At 37.1% G+C, this 26,724-nt stretch overlaps 1 protein-coding gene across 1 annotated transcript in view; it reads left to right on the forward strand.

The window, feature by feature from the left end:
- LOC131060257 (fe-S cluster assembly factor HCF101, chloroplastic) overlaps positions 1-26,724 on the forward strand; it is a 329,698-nt gene that overhangs the window by 38,087 nt on the left and 264,887 nt on the right. The window contains exons 3-7 of the mRNA XM_057993432.2: positions 747-889; positions 968-1,018; positions 1,419-1,574; positions 5,860-6,003; positions 6,144-6,286. Of these exons, the coding sequence (XP_057849415.1) occupies positions 747-889; positions 968-1,018; positions 1,419-1,574; positions 5,860-6,003; positions 6,144-6,286 (637 nt within the window). The remainder of the gene's footprint in view (positions 1-746; positions 890-967; positions 1,019-1,418; positions 1,575-5,859; positions 6,004-6,143; positions 6,287-26,724) is intronic.

A 26,724-nucleotide genomic window follows, 5' to 3' on the forward strand; every position in this document is an offset into this window, starting at 1 on the left:
TATGTGTGTGTGTGTGTGTAAAGTCACCATATTGAGAGATAATCCTTTATAACTAATGACAGTTGGATACATCACATGGGAGAGCAATGGTGATTTGATGTTAGCTTTTTTAGAGATATACATACAAGTTTCTAATCGACCAGCATCCAGTGGTTACATTATTTTATTGAATATAATTTTCCCTTAGTGGCTTCATGTTTCACATTGTTAGGAAGGCAGAAGGCTTCATATCTCCAATAACTATTTTGTGTAAATATATTCGTATGCTAAATGCCAAATGAACTGCTTTGTTCTTTCTTTACAAAATTGCTTCTTCGTTAAATAATTCCTTTGCTGCTGTATTTTGTTTTGCATATGAATTGGGCTGTAAGTTTTTTTTGCTTGAAATTTAAGCCTCATTTTGCTTCAACATTTGACAAGTGTTGGCTTTTGGTGATATCTTACTGTTTGTTTTCCATTTTTTTTCATATCTAATGATGTATTCAAAGATTGAATGTATCAAATTATTCCTAGGTTGTATAAATTTAGACAGTAATTTTATTGGGCCTTTTCTTTGTCAAAAGTATGGTATTCAGATCATAAGCTTGTTAGACATTGAGTGCATCATTTCCAGTTTCCTAGATAATGAATTTAGGCTTTATAATAAAACCCAAAATTTCTTGCTAAAAATTACTTCAGTTTTTGTTGCCATCCATTTTTAGCCTTCTACAATCTCGTAACATGGTTATTTTCCTGATGTGCATCAGGCACTTCTGCAGAAACATCAATAGCAAGTGCCAAGAAAGATGTTCTAAAAGCATTGTCTCAAATAATAGACCCTGACTTTGGGACTGACATTGTTTCATGTGGGTTTGTAAAAGACATAGAACTGGATGAGATCTCTGGAGAGGTACCATAATTGGATATTCTTTTAATTTTAATCCATAATGTTTGAAGCAATTCTCTACAGTAAATTGTGTTTTGACAGGTTTCATTTAGACTCGAGCTAACGACACCTGCGTGCCCCATCAAAGATATGGTACTTCAAATGCAATTTTCTCAAAACTAGTTTGATTTCCTCTTTGTATAATATAACAGAGAACTTGTGCTCTTAATTAAGAACAAACGGGTGCAAACATTGCTTTTCCTGAATATGGCAAGGTAGCTGTCCTTCACGCATTATTTTGTTTAATTAGATTCATATATTTCACGCATGTACAACTCAAAACACAAATTCACTATATCCATAATAAAAAAACACTTGTTATGATGGGATATTCTGGCTTTTGTTTTGTATTGTTCAGTGTTTCTGTTTGTGTATGTAATCCTTTTCTCCATCACCATTAACATGCTATACTCAAAGAATTAATGGCTTTACCTGTTTTCATGTGAATATTTTGTTGGATGCCATATACCTGAGCATTTGGTTTGAATGGCAGTTTGAACAGCAAGCAAATGATGTAGTGGCTGCATTACCTTGGGTGCAAAAAGTTAGCGTGACAATGTCTGCACAACCTGCAAAGCCTGTTTTTATGGAGGAAATGCCAACAGGCTTGAAAGCTGTTTCTAACATTATTGCTGTTTCTAGTTGCAAGGTATGTTATTTTGCCCTTCAATGCGGTGTATATTTCAATCTCTGCACATTATTTTCTTGGGTTTAGTCTATTATGAAATTTGTGAGAGGTACTATTGTTAATATAGAGATTATGGTGGTTCTTTGTCTGCTTTCCCCTACTACTCTGATCACAGGTGCTTGGCCCTTTTTCTTCACGAGTTCACTAGGTTCAGGCATAGATCTTTCTGTGGTGGATCTAGATCTACTAAATTGATGACTTCTTTCAATCAATCGTAGTTGGAGGTGTTAAGTGTGCTTTGGATACTATTGATTCACTTACAGATGGGGACAGATTGTTGAGGCATTGCCCAACCTTGCAATCTACAATGTCTGAGGATCCTTAGTACCCTGACACTCATTCTAATAGTTGTGGATCCATCTCTTCTCAACGTTGGGGAGCCTCTCACACCTCTTTTTCATGGCAAATCTCAGGGGCAAGCTCACATTATCAGTATTTTTCCTATTACTATTGAAACTATTGATTCACTTACAGATGGGGACAGATCAGTGAATGTTAAGTGTGCTTTAGATACTGTTGATTCACTTGCAGATGGGGATAGATCAGAGAGGCATTGCGCATCCTTGCAATCTACTATGGCTAAGGATCCTCAACACCTTGATACTCATTCTAGTGGTTGTGAATCTATCTCTTCTTAATGTTGAGGACCTTCTCACACCTCTTTTCCATGGCAAATCTCAGGGCAGCCTCACATTACCAGTTTTGCCTCACATTACCAGTTTTCTTTCCTATTACCAGCAGTTTTTTGCATTTGACACTTAGGAGAGGTCTAATATAGAATTGTATGCTTGCCTATAATTGTCCAACTTGAACCCCTTAGCCCTAGACTTTCTCCAATGAACTATCATAGACTTTGTAATGGTATTCCTACAGTGACTGATGATGGTATCTTTTTCTCATGCATCACAACCCTGAACATTGACACTGTTGGTTGAAAATTTTGTACATCTGGGAAGGCAAGCAAAATTATGGTTTCAGTCACAGCGTGTGAGTTAAAAAGTCTCCTAATTCTAAGGGAAGGCTCCCCCTTTCCTACTTCTTCTAACTATTACAAATTAACTATAACCTATAAATACTAATTTAACTTGGGTGGGACAACATCCTTTTCTTTTTTTCAGAAACATGATATTCTTTTCTCTTTTTTAAGAAAAGAAACTACAACTTAGAGTAACAAATTCAAAAACTTTCAGGGAATTTCAACAATTACAAAAAAACTTATTCAATAGGAAGCGAAGTTTCCATAAAAACACAAAGTCTTCCGTCGCTTCCCTGAGATGGGAAAATAGAAACAGAAGCCTAAAGTCTTCAACTCTTCTACTATCATATCAACCTTCTAAGATGATTATTATGGTAACAACGTACAACATACAACAACTAAAGTCTGTCAATATAATGCACTTATATATTGTAATGAACAAGAATAGTTACAAGCACAAAGTCTGGTAGCTTCTTTCTATCATGAACACTCAACTATACTAATTTAACCCTCACTATTTGCAGCACAAAGTCTGCAAGAAATCAGATTAAAGCTCTTTCCAACAACCTTACTAGAATCTCAAGTATATGCGGACAAATATATCACTGTGACATAAGAACACAATGAATATATGAACAAAGTATCAACACAAAATCTGAAAACTCAAATGTTCTCATTGTATTGCTTGAGAGTCAATTTTACAAGTATAAAACACAAAGTTTTTATCGCTGTAAATTTCTACAGAGTTTTTCTTGCTTGCCAAAAATATTCATATTACATAGAACACCCTCCTATCCTATACATAGGAGAGGGGCTAAGAGCAAAAAGTGGGAGAAGTCCAACTAACTAAGACTTATTCCACAATTAATTGACTTATTCCAAATTACAGTTCTACTGTCTTTCAACTTGTAATTGTTTTCATGTGATTACAAGTTACAAGAATACAAGTAATGTGATTACTTGCAATTACAACTTTTGATATCACATGTAATTTGTCAAAGAGAAACTACATCCTTCAATAAAATAAAAACATGATTCAAGTGTTTGGAGACACTTCTTGTTCCTTCCTATTTTTCACCATGAAAGCTTGGAATTTGTGAATTGACTCCTGCAATTCATTAGGATCTGGACCCGCTGTATTTCATGCAACAACAACACTTTTGATGATGACATCCAAATATCTTATTGTTGTTTTGCCCTCGAGGGGTGTGTGTGCATTTAGTGCGTAACAATACAGGAATATAGAAAAGGTAGCAGTACACAAGGACACAAGTGAGAAGAACTCATATGTCTGTATTCATTGATTCCACAATACCAATACATTCAAAGCATAGTTTCCCTTCCGCTTATAACATATATTGAAATAGAAGCCCAAGTACATATATATAGGTGTCGATATAGGTTGTTCGGTGCCAACTGCTGACAACCATCACGTAACCACCAACCCTTAACACACGTAACATTCTAATTACAATATGACATAATTACCCAACAACAATTGTTGCTACTCTATGTTCCTCAAGAACAATTTGCATCTTATCAAGAAAGACTTGATTACTTACAAATTTATTGATTGAAGCTATTGTGAACTATTCAGATTTAAGCTCCTGATGAAACCTTGACACCAACTCAGAGAGTATCACATCTTCAGGAAGCAGTTTTTCATCTTGACTTATTACCTTGCAGAACATTTTCTCAAAACTAGAAATAATATCTTGCTCCGCTTCAATACTCATTTCTAAAGCGGCTTCCACATCTTTAATCAGGTCCTTGACAACCAATGATTTATTGATCATGAGCTCTTGAAATTCAATGTACCTTTCTCTAGTTGGTATTATAGTGTTGTTGCACAGGATCTCTAACTTCACTTGATCTAGGATCTCTAACTTCACTTGATCCATCTCATGCCAAATTTTCAAATCCTTTTCCATAGATTCTAGACTTTGCTTAAAAGCTTCAAAAGTCTGGTTTAGCTTCATCTTTGCTATTCTCATATTGATCAATACCTGTAGAGCTTTCTTTACCACTTGAGTACTTCGATTTGCCGGTTGATCTGCCCAGGGATCAATAACTTTTGCCTTTTGCGCAGCTCTTTCAATTTGTTTTATGGATTCTTTGGAAGTGAAAGAAGTCAAGGGATCAACTTTTTTCGAAGATTTAGTGATCTTTTGAATCATTGAAATGAGTTGTGCATTCTCAAAAAATTTCAATCAGATTTAGCAAGGGATAACACAGGGAAGTGCATGAATAGGTTTGACAACACTCTCAAACGATGCCAATAGGTCTGAACTCTGAAGTCTTCCTCAATCAGTCACTAATGACTGGTAACAACAATCTAACACTTTCTAACCTTAAGAACAAGAAGGAAATAGCAGAAAATGTTATGAAAACTTTGAAATCAGCAACTGTGGTGGTACAGTGGTGGAATATATGATATTTGGTAGCTCTATGCCACCATGAACATCAACAACATTAGTTCTCCTCAAAATGGCAGTTGAAAACATGAATTACAGTAGATCAAATGGCTGAAATATCCCACAAACAACAACAAATAATCTGAATCCCTAGACGCTTTCATGATGATGGCTATAAACAATGATCAAAGGCTGGGTGCAATAATAAATGGCTGAAAACGTCCAAAATAGCAGATCCAATGGGGACAGTCCTAAAATGATGAAAAAATCAATACATGATGTAAAAATTAGTGATACAATATGAGCACCAAAATTTTTGTTCACAAATCCTCAACAATCGTCATTAATTCAGCACAACTGTGATTCTTGGATGACATCACCTCCAATGGATAAGAAGGTTTTCATCCTTGAATCCAAATATGGAAACCAAGAGGGTTTTCTCCTCGAATCCAAATATGGGAATCAAGAGGGTTTTCCTCTTCTAATCCAAATGTATATATTTGTAAATTTTGTTAGTTTTAGGTTTAAGTAGATCTCAAGGAGCTTACCAATATATTTTGTAGAATGGTTCTACAACACACACTTCCATTTTATGTTGTCATGAAAGTGACAAATTAAAACACTAACAATTTCAGAGCTACGTTTTAATTAAAATTTTGGCTGTTTTAAGTGCATTGTTTTAACCAACATGCAAAATGGTCACAAACAATATTTGGAAACCATGTTTTAACAAAGTTTGGTTGTTTAAGTGCGTTAATTTCTCTACATAAGTAAATGTGTTGGGCGATTGATAAATATAAACTTTCCTAGCTTCTAAAAGTTAGATCTTATTTTGCCAATTTATTTCTAAACACAGGGAGGTGTAGGTAAGTCAACTGTTGCTGTAAATCTAGCCTACACATTGGCTGGGATGGGAGCAAGAGTGGGCATATTTGATGCAGATGTTTATGGGCCAAGTTTACCAACAATGGTTTCTCCAGAGAACCGTCAATTGCAAATGGTAGTTTCTCTTATTTCTAGAATATAACATGTAAATGTGGAATTATTTTATCAATGAGATATTTTTTAGTTGTTTGTTGCATTAGCTACCATGCAATTACTAATTCAACATGTAAAATTATTTATTTGTATTATTTTCAGGTGCCAGAGACAAAATCTATAATCCCAACAGAATATCTAGGTGTAAAGCTGGTGTCATTTGGATTTGCTGGTCAAGGTCGTGCTATAATGCGTGGACCAATGGTTTCTGGAGTCATTAATCAGCTTCTCACTACAACTGAATGGTATGCATAACAGATACTATGTCTTTTAACAATTCTTTTCTGTTATTTCATTTTTTATGTAATCAAAGGCAGGTCAAGTTTACACAGAGATTAAGAGTAATGGATGATTCTGCCATAAAATAAAAATACCTATTTAACATCAAAGCAAAGGAGACAATATTCATCATAACTAATGTTAAAAGTAGACATTTGCAGTCTGCTTAAATTTAATCTAAATTCCTATGCTATTGTAGGAAGCTTAGAGGACACTCAAGTGTAGTTGTTATCGTTCTCACCAAGTAGCCTATATTTTATTAAGACACTGAAATAAATTTGATTTCATTAAATTATTATCATTTTGAAAAGGTATTGAATATATTGATAACTTTTACTCATACTTATGTACACACTTATGTAGCATGAAATCATTATTGGCCTACTATTGATTGCATGTGCATTAATATTTGTTTGATAACTGCTGTTATAGCTCTTTTAAATATCTTTTTCTTGCCTGCATAGTTATAAGGAACACGTATGGCTGAATATGTGTTATCACTGTTAGTAGATGACAGTGTCAGCATAGATTTGAAACCCAATGAGCAAGTCGCCAATTTGTGAGTAGAAAGTGGCTGGCAATTAATCACTGAAATACTTGCCACCGAGCATCAGGCAAGTACTGAAATACTTTTCTTATTGTTAATGATATCCAGAAATAAGTCAGACATGCTATAATAACAATGAAACAACTATAACAACATGTTGTGCGTTTAGCACACACGCCCCGTCTTTAACAGGGACCCCCCGTATTTTGTTTGTCTGCCCAATAGATAGAGAAACGTTCACATCGCGATTTAAAGACTTGGAGATTTCGAGCAATGATGCTTATCGTGCGATGTGGGGGGTTTGAAAACTTTCAAGCAAACAATGAAGACGTTTATGCTAGATTGGAGTTGGTATTCTTCTTTTGACTTTGAAGAGTATTGGCAAACAAAATGTTCTTTGCGATTTGCAGAGACGTTGGAGATTTTCGGGAAATGAGTGCTCTTCGCTCATTTTAGGCTTTTAGGACTTTCTCTTTCGTTTTTGGCAAAGTGGATGAATTTGCGAGTTTTATTAATTTTTTGGCTTGAAGATCAATTTGTATGTTTTTCATACTTCGCGAATTTCGGCTCATTCGGCCGATTTGTGAGCTTCATTTCCGGTGTTTAGTGATTTTCGGCTTATCGACTCATTTTGTGAGCTTTTTCCATGAATTCGGCTAACTTAGTCTTTTAGTGCGACTTTGAACTTTTCGGGACTTTAAGTCATTTCGAGAGCTTTTCACAATTTTGTGTTTTAAGGTTACTTTGTGCATTTTTGGTGACTTCTTTTCGGCCTTTTGAAGGCTTTTGTAAGGTTTAGTGAACTTCAGCTATTAAGGACGTTTTGTGCGCTTTTTGAAATGAAGCTTACTTTTGGCATTTGCAGTGTTCTATTAAGGCTTAGTGATTTTTTGGCTTATTTAGTTGACTTGAAAGCTCTTTGCCCTTTTGGCGTTTCATCTATTGTCCTCATTTTTGTTTCCAAAAATGAAGGACCATAACATAAATTTTTTGTGAAAAAATGAAATTTTTTACTCTATGGCATGCTTCCCGAGGCAAAATTTCAACTAATCCTTGGACTGGCTTAATCCTCAGTCCATCCTCAAACTACATTTTGAATTTTGTTGCATTCTGGGTTCGTTTGCTATGTCTTTCCTTCAATTTAGGGTTTTAAAATCCCAACTGAAGGTGCAGAATTTTCCTTGAACTGCAAGTTTTAATGATTTCCATTGTTTTGGTCTTTGTAGGGAAATTTTTAGCTTATTACATGTGCACTTTATTAAAAAATGAAAACTTGTAATTTGTTTTAAATTTCCCCTTTATTGTTTTTGTTGTTTTTATTGTTTTTTGTCTTTTTTCAGTTAAAATAGGGATTTTTTAGTTAAGTTAATAAGTAAACTTGTAATTCTTTCCAAAAACCCCTACTTTAATGGTTTTTACATGTAATAGGGATTTTAAACCCCTATTACATGTGTGCAAGTAAATTATAACTTGTTTTAGGGGTTTTATTTCCCCTTTGCAAGTGATTTTAAACTTGCATTTCTCTCTCAAAAACCCGATTTTGCCTTGTAATCGAAAAAGTGACAATTTAAAACTTGCACTTTGGTCTAAAAAACCCGATTTTGCTAATAAAGTGATTTTTGACATTTTAAACTTGCATTTTGTTCCAAAAATCCCGATTTTGGCTTTGTTGGGGAAAAAGTGAAAATTAAAACTTGTTATATCTTCTAAAAAACCCGATTTTCACATGTTCCTGCAAATTCGAACTTGCTATTTGTCTCCAAAAACCCGATTTGCAAGAAAAACATTTTTGTTGAACATTTTAAAGAGAATTTTGTGGAGATTTTCTAGGAAGGAGAGGCGTTTGGGATTCCATCCTATTCTCATGCATTTGTAAATACTTATCACGCCATTTGGGGTTTGCATTTACTGATTTTGTGGTCTAAATCAGCAAACCTGTGGTTCCTTGGATCCATATTTTAGGTGGTTTTTTCTTCACAAAGCAGCAAACTCCTAAGGCGTTTTTGCCTCTTTTCCCTAGGCGTTGAAGGTGGATGAAGATTCGACCCTTTTTCATGCCATTTTATTTGCCTTTGCTGCCACGTTTTTCAGTTTTTGATGTTTTTCAAAAACGTGGCTAGAGTTTGGTATTGCGGTTTGTGTTTACTTAAGAGCTATTCTTCTTCATTCCAAAGATTGATTGCATTTTTGGAGAAGCATTTTCAGTTTCATTCAAGGTATTTTTTCCTTTCTTTCTTGTTTCATTTTATTATTTTCTTGTTTTCTTAGTTTTCCTTTCTAGGTGTATTTTTGTAAATATGTTGTTCTTCCCCTAAAAATCGGTTTTTGTGAGAGAGATTTTCTCCTTGGTATGCAATTTTTGAATTGCATTGTTCTTCCCCTTTTTCCCTCTTTACTTGTATTTGGGATTTTAAATCCTGATTACAAGTTGGCTGGAAATTTTTGTTCTTCCCTTACGGTTAAGGAATTTAACCATTTTTGGTTGAAATTCCAATTTGAAAAGATATGAAATACCCCCCCTTTCAAATTCGGGTTTTAAAAACCGGATTACATGTTGAAAAGTTCTTCCCGTTTTCATGTAATGTCCCTACTAGTTTGGGATCTTTGGCCTGCAAAACAGTTTGTTAGAATATAATAAACATATATACATAGAAGTAATCTAAATTGCAATCTAACTTAGAAATACTTAATTAACATGATCATGATTTTTATCTAATAAAAAAAGGATACGGAAGCCATACGGCAATATGTTCTTAGGCGGCTATGAAGCTCTCCCTCTTGGAACTGTTGTGACGTTTTCACACATCGCCCCATTGCAAATGGGGACCCTTGTTTTTTTGTTTTTTAGGGTTTTTTTTTTTTTAGGTCTTTTAGGGTTTTGTCAGTTGGCTTTTGCATTTTTGAGTGCTGTTGGGGAGATCAATAGGATAGCAGGTCCTGCTGGAGTGAAGTCCTGATCCTGAAAATTTGGCTAAGTCTGAAAGTCCTGATCCTGAAATTTGGCTAAGTCTGGAATGTCTTGATCCTGAAATTTGACTAAGTTTGGAAACTGAAAAACCTCCAAAAACTAGATTTTGCTATATAACTCCTGGAGGTCTGAAGCCACTCTCAAACATCCTAAAAGTATATATGGAATATAACTTAAAGTATCTTATACTTAAATGTTATATTCCATAAAAATTATCTTGATAGAGAGTTCAAAAAGTCAAATTTCGCTCCTGTCCTTCATTGAGGACCCAGAGCGAATTTCGCTCCTGTCCCTCTCCAAGGGTCCAGGGCGAAAAGGCTTATTTGAGTCATTCCTGGCCTTGTTTGGTCAGATTGAAACATCAAAGGCATGGTGAAGGACGAAATGAGCATGATAGAGCATCCAGACTTGATCAAAGACAATGAAATAATGGAGTTTTTGTCTACAAAGGTAAAAGCGCTCCTGTCCCTCACCAAGGGACTAGAGCGATTTTCTTTATATACACATTTTTAGACCTTTCTTAGACTTGAACTCTTATTCATGGCGTGTAACAAGATGATATCTTCCTTAGCCAAGACATTTCATGGTGAAAAGTGAAGCATTTTGGCCTAGAAGACAAAAGGCGCTCCTGTGCCTCACTGAAGGATCGGAGCTTGAATTTCAGATTTGCACTGTTCTTGCAGGATCAAGACAATTTTATGATTTGAAGAGACCAAGGAAAACATGATTTATCCATTGAATATAATTTGGAAGGCTAACAAAGGACGGATAAGCTTGGATTTGCAAAATCGCTCCTGTCCCTCTCCAAGGGACCGGGGCGAAAAACCTAATATCCAGTCCTTCTCGCCAAGTTTGGACAAATCTAAGCCAAGGCACGAATTTGAAATGATGTTTAAAATGCCTTGAGATTGATATGATCAAGAATTTGCGCAATGGATGCAAAAGGCGCTCCTGTCCCTCACTAAAGGACCAGGGCGATTTTTATAAAATCAACAATTTCCCTCCGAGATTATGCTAAGGCAAAGTTGAGCAAGATTGGAAAGGTCTTCTAAATCATGATGAACAAAGGTTTGACTCCAAAAACTTGATGATCCTAGGCCAAATGCAAAAGGCGCTCCTGTCCCTCACTGAAGGACCAGGGCGAAAATCTCTAGAACATCAATTTTGCCTTGCAAAAAACGAGTTAAGCATGCATAGAATGAACAATGGGGATCATTGCTTACCCCACAACATGAATTGGCAATTTAAAAGATAAAGATCAAGGACAAAAGTAGAAAATCGCTCCTGTCCCTCACCAAGGGACCAGGGCGAAAATGTTCTAAGGCACGCTCCTTCTAAAGATCAAGTGAATTAAACTCAAAGTTCCAAATAAAAATGCCATTTTGGACGCCAAGGATGAGGTTTTGAACGTGAAAGCAAGGAATGCAAGGCTTAAAGTGAAAAGGTGCTCCTGTCCCTCTCCAGGGGACCAGAGCGAAGTTATTGGCATTCACTATTTTCTACTTGGGCATTAATATCCTCCAAATCGCATGAAATGCCAAAATCATCAACTTCGAAATATTTGAAAAAATTAATTAAATTGGCATTTAATAAATTAATTTTGGGCCTCAAAAAATCGAATTTCTATTATAAAGGCATTTAAAATTAATTTTTGTGAAATAAAAAATTAAAAGTTGAGCGCACAAGGCATTATTTTGTCTTTATTTATCAAGTCGGCCTTCTTCTTAGTGTTTTTTATATTTTATTTTTTGGCTTATTTTGGCAAGTCGGCTTACTCCTTTTGAGGTTTTATTTATTATTTCACCTTTTATTTGCTAGGTCGGCCTCATGGGTAAGTAGAAGGTGAGCGCTCTATATATTGGGAGTGTTTTTTCACAATTTAAATCATTCAATCATCCTTTCAAGTGCGAAATTGGAGAGCTAATTGAAGGTGCGGAATCTAGTTGGAGTGGAGCGAATTTCTACTAAGTGTGGAGACTAAGGAGGGCGAAATTCATATTGAAGGCTATTGGAGAGGCGAATTTCTTGCTAGATTGGAGGATAATTTCCAGATTTTTGAAGACATTTGAAGGCGAATTTCCAGATCTTGAAGAAGCTAGTGGAAGGTGGAGTTCTTTTCCAAGCTAAAGGAGGTGCATTTTATCCAAGGGAGAGCTTTGATCTACACTTTGCCTAGCAAAATTCATCTATTTTTACATCATTTCTTAGAGTTAATTCTCAAGAGGAGGTATGGCAAAATCATCTGGACACCCTTATTCAAGGTTTGATTTTTTAGGCATTTTTTGGAAAAATCTAAGTATTACATGGTTAATTAGGAAATGATAACTCAAGATTTATCATGAAGTTTCCTAAATTAGAATCTTGAATCTTTCTTTCTACACTTCAAGATATATTATTAATTGTGAAATGTTGTGTAGGTATCAAGATGGCGACTCCCAAGCTCGAAAGATCTACAAGTCGGAAGACTCTCCTCAAGGAAAATCAAGCCAGATCAAGGACGATCAAGCAAGGACAAGGGCAACCTCCTCCAGTCTAGCATCAACAAGGACAACCTTCTTCGATCCAGCATCATCAAGATAAGGGCGACCTCTTCCAATCCAGCATTCCAAGGCGAGGTACATCAATCATCCTGCACATCAAGGACACAAGAAGTTAGAACAAGGGTTCGTTGAAGAAGCAGATAGTTCCAAATGAATTAATTAAAGCTAGCTTCTCAACAACATCAAGTTGAATATTTACCAAGTTACAAGTGTCAGACGAAGTGGCATCCTAGTCATCACTTCTCCAGTCAGTGTGGTCCACCTCAGCATTTCGAGATTCAATGTACCTAACTCATGGAAGGTGGCACAAACTCCGATGTACCTACCCCAGCTATCCATTGGTGGAATTTTCTAGAGAGGACATGTGTCCAAGCAATACAATTTTATCATTGGTCAAAGCATTAAATGTTATGTAATGGTTGTAACAAACCCTAATTAGGGTTTTCATTGTTGAATCTTGGCCATTGATCTCGAATTGATCTAAGCCATCGAATTGTATTGAGGGCACTATATAAGCCCTGGCATTTCATTTTGTAAAAGCAGTTAGAATATAGTTGGAAGCAGTTAGAAGACATATAAAGAGTAGTTAGAAGGTGATTAGCTAGTTGATAGAATAGCAATTAGAGTAGAGTAGAGAGAGAAGGCAAAGATTGTTGCCAAGATGTTGTTGTAAGAGACTTGTAACTTCATTGAAGAAATGGTGAAATTTATGGGTCGATTCGACAACTTGCATGGTCTTTATACTTCTCATGTTTGATTTCATGTTATTAGATGAGTGGAAGAAATGTGCTTGATTGATGGTGAAATTCGTATATCCATACTACTAGCAGTTTGTTGATTGCAGACTTGCCTTGCGTAGTCAACTGGAATTGTTCAGCTTAAGCCTAACTTCAATTATCGCTTCTTCATTGATATGCATCAACCTGATGGTGTCTATGCCTGCAGTGATGATTTGAACATCATAAAGTTTTCCTTTGAAGATCGCACTAACCTTGTGGAGATGTTCCTGTGATGTCAAAACAAGACTTAGTTAGAATTTCATCAAAGATCATTCATTGCTCTTACATTCTTAGTGTTAGGATTAGATCCTTTCCTCGCCCTCACCTTTTTTCCTTTTTTTTCAAGTCTAAGCTAGTAAGAGCCTGTGTTCCAGCAATATTCAAAGCAGATCAGACGTTCAATCATCAAATGTAAGTCCCCTTGTGATTCTAGCAAATCACATCATACCACAGAGAGCTTATCCACACGTAGAGACCCTACATACAAGAACCTTGAAGTCATCTCGATTGATCCTTTTCGCGACATCTTCAGCATTCAGAGGCTTTATTCAAGAGAGGATAAGGTACCTTTAGGTATTTTATTCTGTGTTTGATAGTGTACAAAATACACGTCAACAGGAACCCATCTTGGTTCCAAGCCCTCCAGGAAGTCGAATGGTGAATTTCGACCCCTGTCTTGAATGTAATTTCTTACATCCAAGCCCTCCAGGAAATCGAAGTTTAATTCGATTCCTGTCTTGGGTGTAACCTCTTACACCCAAGCCATCCAAGGAAGACCCTATGTCATTCCTTGCCTTGGGTGATGCATCCCATCATCCAAGTCCTCAGAGGGGACCGGCCAGATCCGTCTCTTCTCGGTTGAACTCAATCAACCAAGCCATACATATGCATATCAATGTTCAGTATATACTGCCCTAGGGATTATCATAATCCCTCCCTTAGGTTAAGAGAGTTTCCTCCCTATAGCCTCCCTCATGTGATTACATTTACAATACATTCCTTTGCATTTTTATTTACCATTTCCCTATTCCATAATCCACATGTACATCGTCTTGTATTCATTACATATATTCATAAAATGTTCATTAACCTTTATTCATATGTATTTAATCTACATTCCTACTATCCTGATGTATTCATATTAATGTTTATAAGCATTCCTTAACATTTAAGAGTCCTTCATTACATATGCATACAGCAAGTTCTCATTTATATTTATTAATATATATATATATTAACTATTCTGATATTCATTAATATATGCATATTAAATACCATTGTTTATTTTATACATTTATATTTATTAATATATATATATATTCCTATGCTTATTAATATATACATATTAAATATCATTGTTTATTTTTATATATTTATATTTAATAATATATATATATATATTAATCTATTCCTACATTCATTAATATACATATATTAATATTCATTGTCTATTTTCCTACCAATACCCCAAACCTCTTACCTGTCTGTCCGCAGTATGGTCTGCAGCGCTTGCCTCCTTTCTCTTTCTTTTCGTCTCCCCTCCTCCTTTGACTCCAGCGGGTTGATCGGGTTTTATACCCGACCGTCACACCACTTCCCTTTCGAAGGAAGGGGTGTGACAGTAGGTGCAGCTTGGGCTGCGACTTCCCGTCCCACCACTTCCTGCGGGAAGGGGGGGGCTCCCGCCTAGTTTATTTTTTATATATAAAAAAAACAAATACCTTATTAATTTAATACCTTATTAACTTATTAAAATGAACGAATCCTATTTTAATGTAAATATATTTAATAAGCACTTTGACTATTATTAAATATCAATAAACTTTAAACATATTAATTATATTAAATGAATTGAATATCAATATAATTAATCAATTCTCTTCTAATGATTTATTTGTATTATCTCCTCGATAGTGTGTTAACATTATTACCTTAGTTAATAATTGATTTTGCATTTAAAAAAAACCTTACATCATGTGATGTGGTGGGGATATCACATTTCATCAAAATGACATTCCCGGATTTTTCCATTTCTATCCATTCATGTTTCCCATATCCGTACTTTTCATTTCCGTCATTTTCCGCAAGTCAAATTCTTAGTTTCCATCCATTTCTCCATTTGCAAATTTACAAGTGTACTTGCATTCGGGTTTTAAAATCCCGATTGCATGTATGTTCTTACCAACTTGTATACTTGCAAAAATTTCCCCGAGATCCGAAATTGGTCAATGTAAAGATTTTCCCATTTCCATATATTTCCCCTCTTCCTCTCGCAAAATCGTGAAGTTTAAGAATCGAAATTTTCCCCATTTGAAGAAGGAAGAATGTTATTTGCAGCTGACTATGATGTTGCCTTAACACTTTTAAGTCTTCATTCAAGTATTCTAGGTTTCCAATCAATGTTAGATTTGCCATCATCTCCGGTTTCAAAAAAGATGAAGTACAAGTATGACAAGTATTAGAATGAGATGGCACCTTCCTAAGTTTCTTCCCCTTTGGATCGTATCAAAGACACGAAAATAGGGCACATGGATATGTCAGAGTTTGTCAAGAGGGTGGAAGATCCACAAGATAACAACATGTAGCGACTGTTGCACAGCCATATCCATCATGCATCTTCCTTCCCGGTGGCTGCCCGAGAACCTGAATTTGTTCTCGCCTGCGCCCATCATTTTGACAAAGAGATAAGAATCATCAAAAATGATGATGGTGAGGCAGTAATTGGACTTGATGCAGATACGATCGAGAAGGTTTTCAGAATACCTTCCCCACCTGTTTACATGGAAATCTCCAAAGAAACTGGAGCTGATTATTATGTGAAGAGAGAAAAAGATTGTAAGCGACATATCAACAGGTGGATCCAAGAGCCACGAGCCTTCTTCTCAAGGTGGGCTGAGTTGTACCGCTGTGTTTTCAAATGGGAGATAGGAGACACCATAACCCTTCTCAGCAGGATGATGGTCCTTGATCATTATAATGTTTTTGAGCCCTAGATGTACCAGTTCATCATGTTCATAAGGCAGTCACATCATATATCATGGGGAGAAGTCATCAGCGATGCCTTGTGTGAACAACTTGCAGCAGTCCCTTCCACCATGAAATTCTATATGAACTCATATTTGGTATACTTGGCAGCATCACTTAGACACTTTCCAGGTCTTTCTACCAAGGGTGATCGCTCACTTATACCAGTCTGGGAATATCATGATCAGTTGCCTTTGAGACCCTGCAGACTGCATTTCAGAAGAGTTCAAGATGCATTCTTCGGATATTTCATGTGTCAGTTTGACAGAATTCTGAGGAACAAAAGAGTATCAGATGAGACATGGGAAAGGGTGTGCGAATATGGATGTTTGTTTCTACAGTTCTCCACTTTCACCTATATGAGAATTGGATGCCATGGTGGTCAGCCATATATGCTTCCTAGATACCCAACTGATAGGATCATTCTTATGGAGTTGGGAAGACAGATCATGGCTGTCCACACTTTTCAGTTTGCTAAACACAAGGTTGGAATGGGGATCTCTACAACAAACCCATTAAAAATTGGCCGGTATTCCCTTGTCACATCTGTGAAAGCCAAGGCCATGGAGACTGAAATGCAGGAAATCAAGCTCAAAAGGTTAAACCTAGAGCTGATTTTGATTACAGGGGTATGAAGGAGAAGATCAAGAAATCCTTTGTGCATGTGCATCGCATTGAAGACATTTGGGTAGATCTTCGCACAGAGGTCGAAGTTCTAAAGATGGATTACTGCAGGCTCACTGTTGAGCAAATTGTTGATTTGAACTTGGTGGATATCCCATAAGGGATGATTGATGATGGGCACATACTTGATCATGAATACATTTCGCAGAGGGTTGAGGAAGCTCCACTTCTTTTGATCCAATGGTCACACAAAGAGTGCATATCCATCCTTGAGAGATTTCAGCCTATCTTGGCTAACACCAACGCATGGCTGAAAAATAATGTTGTTAGACTTATAAAAATGAAGGTTGGAAAAGAAGATGATTCTACGGGGCCTCTTGGACATTATTTTGAGATTCAGGTTGACAACAAGGAAGGTGCATCGTCTTTGGGCACAAGGATCAAGTTGCGAGTTAGTCGGGCAATAGTGCTTCCTCCTGAGGAGACGACAGTTCGTGGGAAGGAAAAATCACGATTTCATGTTCAAGTGATCGATTTGGATAATCCAGAAGAAGGGCAGCAATCTGATGATGCTCCTAAGTCTCCAGTTTCAGACTCGCCTCATGAGATCATTCCCCCTGTTTCCATTGAGATGCCTCTTTCTCCTCCTGATTTGCTTGTGGATGAATCTCCTCAGAATGTCATTCCCATTTCAGCATACGAGCCACCTTCTGATCATCAACAAGAGAGTCTGTTGGAAGTTCCTGAGAATATTCCTACTTGCATCCAATTATCAAAAATTGATACTTCCACTTCTGATTTTGAAGAGTTTATGAGGCAATCTTCGTGCCCATTGGTAACTGAGAAAACCGTGGTCGTTGTCCAAACAAATATTCCTCCCAGGATGACCACGGTGATTCAAACAGAAACTGCTTCTCCTTTGCCTACAACTGCTACTGAAGGGGAGTTGATGACTTTACCCCCATGGCTTAGCTCTTTTACTCCAAAAAGGAAGAAGCAAGAAATCTCACCTGATGCCTTTGATTATGAACAACTGAAACAATCCAGATCCAAAGTTGCTAAGAAGGCCAAGACTATCTCCAGAGTAACTGTTGACAGCAACAAGATGATGGTAGCTGAAATTGTAGAACCCATTGCAGATAAGCCACTTGAAGAAATGCCAGCTGCTGATTATAAGGTTACAAGGATAGAGTTGGGCAAACAAACGCATGAGGTCATTAAACATGATGCTTCGTAGCTTCGCTGGTACAAAGGTGTGATGAACTTCTAGCAAAGAAAGACAAGCTAGAAGAGGAAAACCGACAACTTATGGCAGCCGTTCATAAAATCACAAAACCTGCTATTGAAGGGAGTAACTCCATAGGTTCTTCTGGTTTGCAAGAATCAATTCGTGGAGTGGAAAGGGCTGCTCAGAAGGTACAAGCACTGGATCCTTGGGTTGATCAGCTTCATGATCTATGTGCATAGGTAATGAAAGACATTTTTTAGATGATGTCTAAGTTAGAAACCATTGAGAAGAAATTGGATCAAACTTCTGATTCTTTCAAAAAGAATCTGGAAAGTGTTGAAAAAAGTTTGACAATCTGGCGTACCATGCCCCAACAAGAGCTGGTGTTTTACAGGAGCATGCCATCATCTTTTCCAGGGTCATGTACTTGGAATTTGAAGAGCTTCTGGAAAACAAGGCCCTTGTTCTTAAATCCCTCATTGAGGAGATCGGTGATGCAAAGAGATTCTGGGGTGAAGTTTTCCGAGATATTGTCTCACATTGTGAAAGGGGCTCTTGCAACATATTAAGTCAGGATGGAGAGCTGATTCCAGAGGAAGAAGTTCTTGCTGATTTACAGATGAGGATTCATAATGAATGGAGGAGCGAACAATTCTCGGCCGCTTCAATTCAGATATTGATGAAACACCAAGCCTTTTTGCATGAAATCCAATCCATCCTGGATAAAAACAGCTCTGCGCTCCTCCGGTGTCATGACACTATTTTGAAGACCATGGTTGTTGCCAAGAACACCCATGAACCAAATTCCGAGGAACTACAAATGAGTATCCAAAAGTTAAAGGATTCGTGTCTTCACGTGATGCAACTTAAGTGTTTTTCAACACTTAGTTGTATTTTTCCCATTTTTGTAATCTTTAGTTTTAATTTTGTTTTGACAAGTTACGTGTAAACGCATTTTTTTGTAAAATGCAAGTTAACACATTACTTGCATTTTTGTAATTACATGCAAGGCAACTACAAGTTGTGTCCAATTAGGACTGTAGTTGGAATAAGTCTTTGCTAGTTATTGAAGTCTTAGTTAGTTATTGAATAAGTCTTGGTGGTTGAAAGAATCTCTTAAGTTAGTTAGGATCGTCCCACCTTTTTCTCAAGGCTCCTCTTCTATAAATACTTGAGGGGCCTATTGTAATTTTTATCTTTTGGAAAGCAAGCAAAAACTCTGCCAAATTTACAGCAAAGAAGTCTTTGAGCTTTCATGTGTAAATTCAAGAATTGAAAGGAATAGAAGGAAATTGCTCAAGCTTTGAGTCTTTGTGCTACATTCTTGAGTTTGTGTTCTATATTATCTTTCTTGCAAGTGTTCCTTAAAGAGCTTTATCACATCTGATTTGCAGTCTTTGTGCTGCAAGTAGTTGAGGTTAATATAGATTAAAATAAATATTTTGTTGAGAGAAGGTGCAAGTCTTTGTGCTTTCACTTGTTCTTAGGAGAATTTAGGAGTAGATATTGTGAGAAAAAGCTGTAAGTCTTTGAGCTTATACTACTTCCCATTCTTTTAAGTAGAAAATAATAAGATATTCTAGTCTTTGAGCTGCTATAACTTGTCCTTTATAGCATTAGTATAGAAAAGGGTAGATAGGACTTCATATAATCAAGTCTTTGAGCTTGATATTGATGTCCCGTCGCAAAGGAAGTGACGGAAGTCTTTGTGCTTTCAGGAAATTTCATTTCCTTTCTCTCATTTCATTTGAAAGTGGTTACTGCTATTTATATTCAATCACTATCCTTTTCTGTGAAGAGAAAAGGATATTGTCTTTCTTGAAAGAAGAAGAAAGATAGCTGTCCCATCCTATTTTATTTTCAAAGTTATAGTTAGATAGGGGGAGCCTTCCCTTAATTAGGAGAGTTTTACTCACACGTTGTGGTTGAAACCACAATTTTGTATATTTCCCCAAGTGTACAAAATTTTCAACCAACATCATCATTTCATGAGTTTTCCAAATTTTTGGTATTTAAACGCCTTTCGTGAGATTTCCAAATTGTCGGCATGTGAAGTAGTTTTGTGTGATTCTAGTAAATTTGGCCTCTTAAAGTGTTTTGTGAGATTGTAGTGATGAATCGCTTTTCTTGTCTTAGGAGGCCGATTTCTTGAGTTTTGAACCGAAACTCATATTTTGACTTATGAAAGTGGGCAAAATGTAAATCGTGTCGGGTTTGCAAAAAGGGCTTTTAGCTCGAAAGTGCGAAAATGATGTCAAAACGCTTAACTTATTTTAAAGTTTGCAAAAGACCCTTCTAGGCCGAAAAATCGCATGATGTAAAACACTTATTAAAGCTTTGCAAAGTGGCTTTTCAGCCCGAAAAATGTTAAGTAAAGGTGTTAAAATAAAAAATTTTCAAAGGGTCTTTTTGGCCCGAAAATGCCAATATGCAAAGGGCATTAAACTTAAAATAAACTTTCCAAAATCGCCCCCAACCTAGAAATCGCCAGAATGATGAAAAAGATAAACTTTAACATTTGCGACCCCGAAAATAGGGAAGGGCGTCATTTTTATAAAATCGCGAAGTTTGCATTTTATCATTCTAACCCGAAAATGCAAGACATAAGAAAGGGCGTTTTAACATTTACATTTTGTCTTCCTAGCCTGAAAATGGGCAAGCAACTTGAAACTTTGCAAAATCTCTTTACCCCGAAAATGGCTAAAGGGTTAAAATCGCCAAAGTCTTCAAATTTGTGAAAACTTCAGAAGCCCAAATTCGCACTGGTCATCCCATATGCCGAAAAGTCCGATTCTCACAAATCCTCAACTAATCCAAAATTCTGGGAAGTAAAGGTTTAAGTCGCAATTTTTTTTAAATGGTCGTGGTTTCATAAAATAGCCCATTGAGCCGAAGTTTCCGGAAACGAAGGTAAAACCAAGAAAAAGGAAAAGAGTCTAAGTTCCAAAATCGGCTCATAAAGCCGAAGTGCGAGAATGTCCGAATTCGTGCCAAAAGATTAAAAGGGCTGAAAACCTCTCAAATTGCCCAAACCTCCTGAATGACCCGAAATTCAAAAGGAGTAAGCTCACAAAACTGACTTATAGGCTGTAATTGAAGAATAGGACAAAATCGCATTATTTTGCTAGTAAGCCGGGAAGCTTCAATGGCATTAAAATGGAGTAGTCGCGTCAAAGGGAAGAAAGGAAAGGCGTTTGAACCTACAAAGACTTTGCAAAATTGCCTAAGCGTCACAAAGGGCCGAAATCACGAGTTACATTCAAACAGAAGCATTTTAAAGATACATCTCACAAAGAGCTTCTAGAGCCAAACGTTAAAATTATATGTTTGTTAAATTAAATTAATTAATTTTTCAAATTGATTTATTAAAGAGAGATTAGTTGTTCGCAGGTCAAAGGCATCATCCCGAAGAACCGAGAGAAAGCCTGAAACGTTAAAGAGCCAGGCGTTGGAAGCTGGAAAAGAAGAAGATGCAGGAACGCGCTGCAGGAGCATGAGAGCAACTGAGCATTGGGAAGCGTGCCACGAACAACAAGCTAAAGTTCACCATTAGGACCAAAGACCGAAGAACACTTCGAATGTAGCAATCATGCATTCTCAGGAAACACACAGTTGGATTTAATTCGAGAAGTTCAGTTTCTAAGAACTGAAATTGTTTTATTGTAAAATTGCCTGTGGGTCCCGCACAAGATATTTTAAAATAGAGGGGACATAGGTCAGTTATGTCCAACTACCTGATAGACCCGAATTAAAGCCAAATAGTGGTAGGTAGTTGGAATTATGGTTGGTTGGATAATTGAGAATTGAATTGGCATGGGTTAAGACTGCCAGCTTCTGGAAGGCAGATCAGGACCCTTGGATGCAGTCCATCCTAGCCTCTGATTCATATTGTAAATTCTATAAAAGGTAGAGGCCTTTCTTTTGTAAAGGGTTAGACAGTTAGAGATTTTTGTTAGCTAGTTAGAATTTTATAGTTAGATTCTAGAAGTTAGAATAAGTTAGATCTTAGCAGTAGCATAGAGATGTTGCAGAAATTGTTGTAATAGGCAGCTGAAATCAATATATAGACATTGATTTGGTGTTTATTGTCTTGTTTTCATCCTATTTGCATGATTTCTTTCAGCATTTTAGATAGATCTTTTTGTTTCGGGTGTGCAAGTATTTGATAGATTCACTCATACCATTGAGGATGTACTGATTGTGTATCCTTTTGTATGGTTAACCTGAGCCTTTGATTGTGCTTAGTTCAATTGCAGGTGTCTGTCTAGGCTGCGCCAGAATTGGGTGCTTAGCCCTGCGTTTGCAATCTGAAAAATCTTCCAAGTCCCCTTGAAGATTGCACCATTCCTGCAAGGTTGTGAGCTATTTTGGCCAAGCAGGGATTGGTTATGTTGAATCCGTCTACCCGGATACCGGTCTTATTAGTTTTAGATCTCCTATCCCTTCCTCTTTGCTCTTTATTACGCAGTTCGAGAGTCGTAATAGACTAGCTTGTTGCAAAATCGTAAGTCCCCTTGTGCTCCCAGCAAAGCACATCGATCACTGAGTTATCCCGCAGTCAAGACCTGACAATCAAAACCTTGAGGTCGTCCCCTTTGATCAACTAAACCAGCATTAGGGATTTCCTTATCTCAAGAGAGGATAGGATACTCAACAAGATCATTCTATTCTGCGTTGGCCGGATGAAGTCGTAGTTCCACGACTTTAGACACGTCAACACAACAATGACTGGAAAATACCTAAGTTGCTGATTCGGGTACAGGTACAAGAATACTTAAATACCTTGTATTCATAGTTTGCAAAAATAAGAATACTCAACTCTCAAAATTTCATTACACAATGAAAATTCAAATTACAATCAATATTTAATATTCATATTCTTCTTCATCAGAAGCATCAAGGTCAACATCAACATTAGGTTCAATTTCATTTAAACCATAATCAATTGGATTGCCACTCCCACTAGCTGTGTCAAGTGCAGAAGCTGATTCAATTTCATTTTGCAAACATTTGACAAAATGCCAAATCATTAACAATACAAGGAAAGTGATTTCACAAAATATAAACAAACAACTGCTACATATGCATCATAGATCACATACTTGGACTTGAAGAGTACTTGGCAAGCCCAAATTTTTTGACTCAACAAAAACTTGGCAACTTAAAAAGTACAATTACTTGGCAACTTTCAATAATAAAATATTAAAAACTATATTTGAGTTTTATGTATCTTGAAATATTTATTAATTAGTATGTAAATATATTTTAATCATAATAGTTAAAATCTTTAAAGTTTAAAACAATGAACAAATGTCAAAATATAAACTATAATATATATAATTAATATAAATTTAATATATGCTTAGTGCTATTTAATATTTATATTATGTAGAAATTAATAATTCTAAAGTTCACAAAAATTGTGTAGAAATAAATAATTCTAAAATAATAATTCATACCTGTTGTGACGTATTCACACATTGCCCCATTGCAAATGGGGACCCCTACTTTTTGCTTTCTGGGGTGTGATGTCCCCGATATAATTAAATAATAAATCTAGTTATTTTGTTGTAAGGCCCCAAATTTAATAACAAATCTTTCAGGCCCTTTTATTTAATTAGATTAGACAAGTTTTGGTTGGTCGTGTCGGCCCGTTTGTAACCCTTCGGGAAGTTTCCCGGAGCCCATATATATGGCCGTGTTAGTCATTGTTGGAGGTATGTGAATTTTCGGTATCTTTTCTCTATTGTGCGAATTCCTGTTGGAGTTCTATTATCCGCCATTTCGGAGGTGAAAGACCCTCCCTATTTGGTATTTACAGTTTCGGTGAGGTTCACCTCTCACCCTATTCTGTCATTGTACTCGTTCCGGATCTGATAAATCTTGAATTTTATCATTGTTTACTTTCTCTACGTCTCTGTTAATCTGGTTTACATGCATAAGGAGGACTCCTAATATTCAGAATCCATTACTTCGGAAGGTCACCACACAACCGTTGAAGCTCAATGTACCTCTGCATCTTCACAGCCACACACCGTACTACCACCCTCCCCTTCTCACCACTGTACAGCCTTCTTTGGCCCCACCATACACCTCCCTCACCACCGTATGGTGTCCTGTGGCCACACCGTACACCCTCCTCACCACTGTACGACCCTTTGGACTCCACCGTATGATCGCTTGACATCACCGTACGACTATTATACCGTACGCCTCCCCTCACTCCACCGTAGGGCATTTACACCATACGCTGTGCTCTCCATCCCCTACTGTATAGTCTTCCTCTCCCACCGTACGTCCACCCAGTCACTGCATGGGTGTCCCCTTCCACCGTACAGGTCCGGAACACCACTTGGGGTTTTTTTTTTTTAGGTCTTTTAGGGTTTTGTCTGTTAGCCTTTGCATTCTGAGTGTTGCCAGAGGGATCACTAAGATAGCAGGCTCTGTTTTAGCTAAAGGTGAGTCAGTGGATGCTCCGGGTTAGGGTTTCTTTGAAAGTCTTCCTTAGGGCCTGGTTTTGTTCTTGTTGCTAATTGTGTCTTGCTTGGTGAGTGAATATCCTCTTTGAAGGTCTGAGTTAGGTCAAGTTGGTTAGTGATGAAGTCTGGAATGTCATCTTGATCTTCAAATGCCTTGAAATTTGGCTAAGTCTGGAATGTCTTTCTGATCCTAAAATTTGACTGTCTGGAAAATTGAAGAATCCTCCAAAAACTAGATTTCGCATTATAACTCCTGGAGGTCCGAAACCACTCTCAAACATCTTGACAGTATATATGGAATATAACTTAAAGTATCACTTATACTTAAATGTTATATTCCATATATGAATCCTGACGGAGAGATCAAAATGTCAAATTTCGGTCCTGACCCTCCTAAAGGGTCCAAAGCTAATTTCAATTTCACTCCTGACCCTTTCAAAGGGTCTAGAGTGAAATTCTCCATAAGACATTCTACTTTGACCCAGACTTAGAACTAAGTCATTCCCAGGCATTATTGAGGGCAAAACACTTGTTTGGATGAAGAAATGTGAGAAATGAAGTCAAGATTTGAGCCTAAATATGAATTTCGCTCCTGACCCTTCCAAAGGGTCCAGACCGAAATTCTTGAATGACCCTATTTTCTCACTTAGACCTTGAAATGAATGCCACTTCGAGAGCAATTTTACTTGATGATGGTAGGAGGAGGCCTATGAAGTCATATTCAAGCCAAGAAAGGGAGGAAAAAGGTGAGAAATGAGCCTAATTTAGGAATTTCACTCCTGACCCTTCCAAAGGGTCCAGAGCGAAATTCTCATAACCTTCATTATCTTCCTTGATATGGCCAAGTTTTGGACTTCTAAGGCATGGTTGGAGTGACCTTGAGGTGTTCTAGCCTTTGAAAGAAGGTGAATTGGGGCAATGGAGTGTGAAATCAACCTAATTTATGAATTTCGCTCCTCACCCTTCCAAAGGGTCCAGAGCGAAATTCTTAGAAGACACCTTTTCCTTCCTGGATTAGACCAAGGTCTTAGTTTCCAAGGCATGTTGTGAAGGTTTTGATATGTTCTTGCCTAAGGAAGTGATTGGAAGTATTGAAAAGTGAGGGTTTTGTCCAAGAATGGAAATTTCGCTCCTAACCCTTCCAAAGGGTCCAGAGCGAAATTCTCCATAAACCTCATTTTCTCCCTTGTTTTGGCCAAGTTCTTAGTTTCTAAGGTATGTTGGAAGGTGTATTGACATGTTTTTGCCTTAGGGAGTGATCACCAAATGTGAAGGATTTTAGCCTAAAATAGAAATTTTGCTCTTGACCCTTCCAAAGGGTCCAGAGTGAAATTTTTGAAAACTCCTATTTTCATCTTGGATGAGGTCAAGACATTGATTCTTATGGCATGGATCCAAGTGGAGTGGTGTATTTTTGCCTTGTAAGGAAGATTGGAGTTGAAAAGATGAAGAGTCAAGCCTAGAGTGTGGATTTCGCTCCTGACCCTTCCAAAGGGTCCAGAGCGAAATTCCACAAAACCACTCTTTTCTCCCAGTTTTGTGCCAAGTCAAGTGTGGGTCAGGGTGAGATAGGATTGGATATGTCCTTAGGAATGACTTTGAGTTGCTAGTGATCAACAAATTTGGAGGAATTGAGCAAAAACTAGGATTTCGCTCCTGACCCTTCCAAAGGGTCCAGAGCAAAATTCCTCAAAACATCTATTTTCTCCCTATGTGAAGCCAAAACATTGATTCCTTATGGCATGGTTGAATGTGGAGTGAGGTATTCTTGCTTTGTAAGGTGAATTGGAATGAAGAAAATGAAGGATCAAGTCTAAAACTTGAATTTGGCTCCTGACCCTGCCAAAGGGTCCAGAGCAAAATTCTCAACCTCACCTAATTTGCTCATGATGAAGGCCAAGTTGTGGATTCCTAGGCTTTGGTGAAGAGAAGGCTAGCATATGCTTGTCTTGGAGGCATTTTGGAGTGAAGAAATGATGCAATTTGAGCTAAAATGAAAATTTCGCTCCTGACCTTCCAAAGGGTCTAGAGCGAAATTCTAATAGGGCCTGTCCCTGGAGAGGATATTGAGCAAAATTCCATTTTGATGTCTTCTCATTAATGATTTAAGGTGGAAAATGCTATGTTGAAATGAATATGTCATATGTGTTTAATCATCCTTTTGTTTATTTTGCAAATGGGAGGAGACCAGGCCAGGACAAGGACGATCTATTCC

Source organism: Cryptomeria japonica, chromosome 1 (assembly GCF_030272615.1).
Source record: "Cryptomeria japonica chromosome 1, Sugi_1.0, whole genome shotgun sequence".
Taxonomy (NCBI): domain Eukaryota; kingdom Viridiplantae; phylum Streptophyta; class Pinopsida; order Cupressales; family Cupressaceae; genus Cryptomeria; species Cryptomeria japonica.